The 8,680-nt window shown below is 43.4% G+C and overlaps 1 protein-coding gene across 3 annotated transcripts in view; it reads right to left on the bottom strand.

The window, feature by feature from the left end:
• Window positions 1–6,574: 6,574 nt before the first annotated feature.
• Window positions 6,575–8,680, bottom strand: part of CLTCL1 (clathrin heavy chain like 1) — a 35,401-nt gene continuing 33,295 nt past the window's right edge. For all 3 annotated transcript variants that reach the window (XM_082066616.1, XM_082066618.1, XM_082066617.1), the window contains one exon: window positions 6,575–7,903. In XM_082066616.1, coding sequence (XP_081922742.1) covers window positions 7,788–7,903 — 116 coding nt within the window. In that variant the 3' untranslated portion in view covers window positions 6,575–7,787. The remainder of the gene's footprint in view (window positions 7,904–8,680) is intronic.

Below are 8,680 nucleotides of genomic sequence, written 5' to 3'. Positions count from 1 at the left end.
TTTCAGGGCCGCGCCCGCGGAGGGGAGGCCCCGGCGGCGTCACATCCTCAGGGGCGGGGCGGGGGCAGCATCCCGGGGCTCGGCCTGCGGGGACCGGCCTCCTGCGGGGGAGGCGGGGAGAGGGAGCACGGCGGCGGCGGAGCGCGGCTTGTGCCTCGGCAGTGCGGAAGCGGTGGTTTCTAGTAGCCCTGCTCCCCAAAATCTATGGCAAAAACCCTCGGCGTGGGAGCAGCAAGGAGCTGCCAGCCCCGACAGACAAGGACTCGGCTAACACCGCCTCCTCCCTTCTCAACAACAGCAAGCCAGGACTAGCTGTAAAAGCCACCCTAAAAAATACTCGGTCACTAAGATTTTCACAACAGTACACTCACTGCTCTTGGACAAAGGTAAATTTGGCCTTTACCGGTCTGAGTGCACTTTAAACGCATATTTTTGTTCCTATCATGTCCATTGCTTGAATCAATACAGCAGCGAGTAAAGGGAAACAAGGAAACTCCCATTGTTTTAATCACATGTGAATGCCTCCTATTTGTAATCAGATGAGAAACCAACACAGCCTCAAAACACTGGCAGTGAGCACACAGACCCTTGGGCTTGTTGCAGATCATGTTTATGTTTTTAAGAGGGGATTTGTTATCAACTACTAAATAAATAGCCTGTGCAAAAGCAAAAATGAGTAGTGGTGTGTTTATCTGCACAAGCAGGAAGAGAGGCCTTCACTAATACAGCTGTATTTATAGGAATGCCAAAAAACCTTAACTCTTTTCTTTTCCCTTTGGGATCTCTCAGAAAGCAGGGAGCTCTGGAGCTGTGTTCTCTCTTGCGCCTATTCCCAAGAGGAAACATTTTGTGTAATAAGTTTGCCCCAGCTGTGTGTAGATCACACTCCTGTCGAAACTTGTTCTCTGTGCATTTTGTGACATGATTTTTGCTCAACAAGGCTCAGCAATGAGGCCGCTGGGTTCCACTGCCAGCCTCACCTGAACACAAACCCCGCAGCTCCAGCGCAGTGACACAGCTGCGGCTTCGTGGCTAAACCGCCTGCAGAGAGACCATGGGGGAAACTGAAGCACCTTTGTTCTGCCAGGATTAAAAGCAAACAGATTCATACTTGCAGTGCAGAACTCATCCATAGATGAGGCCAGAACTGTACATGGTTTCAGAACAGAGTTAAGACAGTCACTAAGGCAAGTCTATTGAGGTTGGTCTCACATCAAGTCTAAGGCCACCCACCTCCAGCACAGGGAAGGGGACAAAATTGACACATGAAGGGTACATGGAAGGAACAAAAATTCCAGTTACAGATGCAGAGCAGCTACTCTGTGTTCAAGTTAGCAGTATTAGAATGGCAAAAATCAGATAAATCCTTTCAGAGATGGCAAACAAATGGAAATGCATTTGGATTTCTAATCTCTGCAACTCCTCCCTACCTTTCCATCAAATTATCATAATATCCACGTATGCTTGTAGACACGTATACCCACTGCAGTGAGGCTGTGGTTACCTTAACTAACACTGGATCCTACAGAGCCCCGAATCAAGTCATCAAGGCCTGTGCACAATGTTGTTCTAAGAAAATACTACACCACTTGTTTAATTCTCATCAGCCTCAGCAGGATTCACAGCAGCGCTTACCTTGCTGAACAGGGAAAGGATTACTCATATTTAATCACAGGCATATTGCAAGCCATCTCAGCTTGACCTCCAAGAAGCTGCTAACACCACTTGTCAGCAGAAAGCCTGAAGAAGAGCACCTAAGGAAGATAAGCAACCCCTGAAATACCAGAGCCTGCAAAAGGTGCATTTTAAATCCCCTAAGTGTCTTATGGGAAAGTAAAGACTTGAGCATGGTTAAGAGCATCTCCTAGGAAATGGGTGTTCAAAGCATAAAAGAGCACCTACAGTTACAGACAGGACACCAGGTCCTGTACCTCACTGCCCTCACTTCAGGAACTTTCATGGAAACAACCCTCAGACAACCTGAATCCATCTCCCTTGCTGGGCACTGGTGCTTGTTTCTGCTGCCATAGAAAGGTACAAGAATTGTGAAATACATAGTCAGGTGCTATTGCAGCCTGAACACCTCATGGCCTCCCTCCAGGCCATAATAATCAGAGTTAAAAAGAGAACTACTGAAGATGGAAGCATTTTCTTAAAATTTTTAAACACAAATGCTGATTGCAGACAGAGCTTTTGGGATCCCATAAAGCATGTAAACAGTGAACCCACTTGATCAGTTCTAACTTGTCCCTCCCTTGCCCCTTCCCAAAATGACTTGTCTGTTTGTTTATTTGGCACAGTTTGATGTACCCCAGCAGCACACCATAGTTTCAGACACCATATGTGTCAATATAGGACAGAAAACTTCCTATTATATACCCTTGAATCAGAGAATCTCTTCATTTCACTGAACAGCTGTATTATATGAATTGTTACAACTCATCAACTACTACAAACCTTTCCATGCATTATTAATCCACATCACTTGAGCTCTTATGGTAAAATAAGAAAATTCATTCCCTCTTGGATTCCCTACCAAGAACAAATCCTTCCTTTATGTGTAACAGATCCTGTGCATAACAGGCTTCAAGGAGAAGCAATTGTATTGAAGATTTGAGTCAACATTCCCCCAGCCTTCAGGTGTGCGCAGCAGGAGGTACGGTGACTATAAGAAAGATGAAGCTATTTCAAAACAACCTGTGTGATTCTCACTTGAGGACACATGCAAAGAGAGCTCCTGTTGATACTCAAGGTTTTTCACTGAGATTGAGCCTCCAAAGAGCCCAGAAGTCCCTGTTACACAAGCATTTGAGTGGCGTGACTCATCTAAGATGAGCGAAATCCATAGTGCATACAGCATTTACAAGTTATCACACTTCCCTCGCAGCATGATACAGCGCTGAAAGAAACTACTCCAGCTGACAAACCCTGTTAGCAGTTTACCCTGGATGAGACCATTTCCCCGCCCTCTAGCTGAAAACAAAAACTATCTTCCAAAATGAAAGCAATTCGAAGATTTACTAACCAGCCCTTCCCACTCCAGCGCACTCCCAGCTTCCCAGCTGGAGACCTCATTGCTGTGGAAAACAACATACCAAATGACTTTGTAATTCCTTCCTTCCGTAACCACTAGGGGGAAAAGGAGAAATACAGATTTTTAGATATTTTTAAGTCTTGATTTGAACCACAGTGGACAGAAAAAAAATATTATCCTTGAATCATTGAACCACAGAGGAGAATGACTGAATAAACTCAGAATTTATAAATTCTGACACATAAAAGCAAGACACGACTTACCCTTCACTGACTGTATTTCAAATTCATACCATCTTAGTGCTTAAAAGCTGGCAACTTTTTAGTCTATTTTAGCTTGGAAGAAAATGGATGGATTTTGCCACCTTCCTGAAAGATCACAAAGGTTCCAGACTGAAATACATACTTATGCTAACAATTTTGCATCATTTTCTTAGTAAAACATGAGTCAGGATCTGCCAGTGCCTTTGGAAAGGTGCCCACAGATAACACATTGTATTGAAAACCAAGAAAGCTATACTAGCAACAAACTCCTTCAAGGCTGAAAGTTTGCTGAAGAGATGCAGCAGAATAAAGAGGCTCTAGATCCATTAAGCTGGACTGATGCCTCTTTAGGTTGCTGTAGCAAGTATGAACTTGCTCAGCAAACCACAACCTAATTACACACCAGTGTCACAAAGCACTCTGATGTCATTAAGCATTTTCCAGCCTTACGTTCCATAACATTTTATCACAAATTCAAGATGCCCCAATGAGATTGAAGTAGGCTTGGGGTACTCTGTAAATTGAGAAGAAAAGAATCAGCTTGGAAACAAGTGACAAGCCAAACCATTGCAGCAGAACAGGGAGGATCCAGAAGAACTGTAAGAAGTTCTGCAGCTGAAGAATATACCCTATCCCGAGGTAGCACACACACACTTTATAAACCGCTTGTTATGGGAACCTGGTACATGCAGTGGTACTTTTCCAAGATTTGCAAGATTTCTAGCCTCATTTTTCTTCAGTAGATCGCATCCACTGCCACGTAAGAGTTTCTCAAAGTTCCAGCCTGCCAGTTAAGATGTCACACATTGAAGCACAAGTATTAACTATAGAGCTGTCAAACAGCTTTGCCCAAGTATATCAGATGTACTCAAGTACAGAAGTTAATCATGCTCATATAAATAGGCTTCAGACAACAAAGGATTTGTCAGTTTTAGAGTCCAAAAAAACAGAAGAAATCTTTTTTTCCTGCTGGTTTTGCTAGGGAAAGAAATTTGTTCCTTGTTTCACGCAGCCTTGCTAAGGGATCCATGTCATCCTGTAAGTGCCAGCTCACAGCATTGCGGTTGCTAAAAAAAGAAGCTATTAAATTTAAGTTTTGGACCTTACAGTTACTACTGTATCTTTCCTATAATTTGTATTAACTTAAATAGGTTTCATCTGTCTGTAATTTTTATTTTTTAAGGAGCAAAACTACTTAGGAGCATTTACTTCTGCTACGCTATCAATTATAGAGCCCTAGAAAGCAGAAGGGAAATGGAAGTCTTATAAAACACTGCATTATGGAGCCAATAAGAAACAGAACTTACCCCAGCAATGCGTTCCTTCTGAGTTAAATTCCACCCAAATTTATGGGGGTGGCTCATCTGGCCCATCAGAGCAGACAGGGGCAGCCTCCATCAGAATTCTGCTTCTAGCAGCAGCTTTATTCCTGCTTTCACTAGGTGTTTGCACCAAAAGAAACCAGTAACCTTTAGAGATATGAGGGAGCAAAGGATAGTGTGAGGAGCTCAAGTGCTCGCACAGAGTGAGCAGCTGAATGCAGATCAGAATTTTATGCCAAGAGCAGCACATGTCCTTGCAGTCATTCCTGGAGATCAGTTTCCACCTCCATCACAGGACTTTAAAGCAACTCGCAGGCATTGCTGTGCAGCTGCTTGTCATCTCTGATGCCAGACCTGTAGTTGCCCAAAGTGTGGCATATCGAGGAAGATCCTCCTAAGGTCTGACAAATAGCAAGAGCTATTACATAAGGAAACCCACACTGTTTGTCACAGGAAAAGCATGAGTTGGTAAAAGCCTGTATGTAGGTTCAAGCAAGTTACTATTTGACAGCATCAGAAGCCCAGAAGTTATGCTCTAGATGCTGCACTCTGTAGCATGTTCTGCATGAACTGATCATTCTACATGATAGCACTAGCCCCATCTCATGGAAGTGGTGGGAATTAGTGAGGAGCTTAGTTTTAAAGGAGTTTTTCTGCAAAACAGAGTCTTACGCAAACTTGCATGGACACTGCACCTTCATAAAGTGGATTAAGTCACTCATTTAACCCACTAAAAAGGGGTCATTACCTGCTGAGAAGGACTTCACTGTTAAAGAAACAGTGAAGTATTCTGATACGCAAAAGTTTGTTCCACATCCTGGGTACAGCTGCATTGGAATGGCTGGGAGTAAGTTCCCAGATGCACTTTAGAATGCAAGATCACATTTATAAAAGCCATTACACTTAGCAAGAGCTTAAGATACCAAGAGAGCAACTAAAACAAGGCTATTCATCAGAGCTGGCAGCTTTGCTTTCCTTGAGAACTCAGTCATTCCTGTAATTAGATTTCTAGACTGCAGCTATTAAGAATCCCCAGACTAGCTCAATTCTCCACAGGTCATGAGCTGTTCTAGTATTTAATCAGCATTTTACTGTATTCCACCGCCAGCTTGTAATTGTTGCTATGAAGTCACAGTAAATTTTCAAGTTAAGAGGAAGGAAACTCCTACAGTCATATGCATCCTAGAGCTGGTCTTCCGTTCCAGCTGCCTCAAATTCCTTTTGACCCACAAGAAACTAGTTACAAAATGTAAGTACTATTTGTCTGAAAAATAGTGTGCTACCTGATTAATTCCTGCTGGGAAGAAGTCTGGACAGAGTGCAGATTTGCTTGAACTCATTAGCTGCTCAGTATTTCAAGCTGAGCTGGTGAGTGCTGATCAGTACAGAACTGAGGTGGTTGTGTTACAGCAACACTTGGAGCACTCTGGCCTGTGTCAGGAAGGTGGACACTGCATCTCTCCACCATTCCTATCACAGTGCAGGGACCAAGACAGACAACATACTACTTAGAATTACACCAAAGCAGTCTCTGCTGGTTGGCATTTAAAGACGTTTTGCCCTGTTCAAGTAGAACTCAGTACAAAAAGGTGCAGCTTACCACTACTGCTGCTATATTAATGTATTTTGGTCAAAAAGGCACTACCTGCAGCATCACCCTCAGCACAGGACTGAAGCTTTTCCAGTCCCATGAAAAAAAGTCATGTAAGCACATGACTGCCTCCTGCACCATGACCTCCACTCGTGACAGTGCTGATGTGTCCAGCAGAGAGACCACAACTCCCTTTCAAGTTAATTGCTGAGCCATCCGTGTGAGGTGCTTTGGCAGAAGTTTCTCTTTTTCCTGCCTGTCATCCTCAGTTGTCAGATTAAAAAACCTGTTGCTATTAGTGGTAGCATATTGCTACTAACCAGCCCCCACCCCCAAGATATTAAGACTAGAACCACACAGTGGATACTGCAGTTTTACATTTATAGTTGGACTTTTATAATATTCAAGATTAGCACAAGATTCATAACCATAAATTATACATTGTTATCTAAGTACATAAAACATTAATGATACATGTATTTGAAGAGTGGCACAAAGTAATAATACATCCCTGTTGGCATTCTCAAAGAAAGAGGTGGGTGATGGACAGGCCGTTGATACTACTGCAGCATAGCAGAACTGAGTCACTGCACCCTGTTAATTCAGGTGGTGCTGACTCTGCCCACCAGAGTGTCAGAACATTGTGTGGCAGGAAGCCAATGCCAGAACCAGTTAAAGGTGCAAATAAAAAGTCAGGATTATGGCCCTCCCTACTGCCTCAACATTTAGCAGTGTGTCCCCCTCCCCAACCCCGACACTGTGCTCTTGCATCTCTAGCACTTTGGCAGCCCATGCACACTTCAATGTTTACTTGCCACACATAGCTGAGGTTTCCTTTAGTACCATTTAACGTCAACAAGTAACATGCTCTCTTCTTGTTAAACAAAAAGGATCTGGGAAATGTTTGCTCTCTGGCATGAGAAGATTTATTTTCTTCAAGTCTCAGATCTACTCCAGAAAATATAGAACAGACTCCAACAGCATTGAACCCCAACAGCATTATTGTCCAGAAAAGGAAACTTTCCCAATATTCCTCTAAACATTCAGAGCACAAATATTAGAAAGCCCATTTTCTTTTGCACGCAAGACTGCAAATAAAATGGGGTAGAGTCAGATGTACACAAGCTTTCAACAATTCATTATTAACGAGATGCTTCACTGAATTGTTAACAACCCTGCTACTTCAGTAGCTTCAGCTAAAGCTTTAACAACTTAGTGCCAGGCAATTTCCCAGCTGCCTTCAATGGGCTTTGCAAAAGAAAGAAAAATATGCTCTCTTCCCCCTGGTCTCAAGCAGTTATTGCTATATGAGTTAGTGAAATAGTGCCTTAACTTCAGACAAGAGTCTCACAATGTCGTTAACAAAAGCTGCCTTTCAGAGGTTGAAATGTAACCGGACAATAATCAATAAATAACAGTAACAGGCATCCCGTTGAAGTCTCCTCACTGAGCCAGGCAGCGTGTTCAGCCAACAGAAGGTCATCTGTGCCTTTGGGACCATTGTACACTTCTTGGAGAAGTTAAAAAGGGACGGGAAGGAAGAGAACAGAGACAGTGAAGGTCTGTCAGAGAGCTAGTTACATATTGAAACCATAAACAGGCGGCTGGGTGAATCCTGGTGCTGTGTATCCATATGGGAAGTTTGCCTGGGGAGGTACTGCACTGGGGCCTGCTGTTAACATCAACTGCTGGCCTAGAAAGCACAAGGAAAAAACAAAACACAAAGTTAGTTTAAGAACCAAAGCTTCCTTAATGGCAGCTGTACTATGGGACAGGATTATGAGGCTTTAGCTAAAAATCAGCCACTGTATAAGCATACACTAGCAAGTCACACCATTACTCAACATGCATCAGAGTGGGCACCCAGGTCAGCTGCTCTTGCTACCAGAAAATGACAAAAGCAAGGCAGACTCTGAGGGAAGTATCAACTGACCTTGGGGGCATGATAAACCTGGCCTGTTTTGAAAAGGCCATACTGAAAACAAAAAGCTCATACTCTTTAACCCATGCACAGTCAGAACTGAAAAGTAAAGCAATTCAAGCAAATAGTTAGGTCTGTTAAGTCTCAGAGTCTGGAGAGTGTTGCAAAAGGCCCAGACATACCTCGACAGATTTGTCTTCCTCACTAAGAACACACATGCCTCATGCATATATTAAATGCAGGTTAACATTTACATCAGACAGTGAACCAGTCACATCCTTCCCTTACCAGCCACTTCTAGGCACTTGTTAGCAGAATGCCTCTTCAAAAGGGCTTCTAAAACAGCACACTTGAGGTTTTTGCACACCATGGTTTTTGGCTGCACGCATCTTAAAATGGGTGAGCTAGAAAGCCAGTCTGCATCTCTACTTGGGAGAGCAGAAGGCAAACACATTCCTCAAACAGGAATAACAGGCAGAATTTGCATGCGCTCTAAGTTACTCTGGGGTTGTGCACACCTTGCTATTCCCTCTCCTGTTACCATACTGA

The sequence above is a fragment of the Streptopelia decaocto genome (assembly GCF_964273445.1).
Source record: "Streptopelia decaocto genome assembly, chromosome: 15".
In the NCBI taxonomy this organism is placed as follows: domain Eukaryota; kingdom Metazoa; phylum Chordata; class Aves; order Columbiformes; family Columbidae; genus Streptopelia; species Streptopelia decaocto.
Note: the sequence above shows the minus strand (reverse complement) of the source record. Positions and strands in the feature narration are given on the sequence as shown.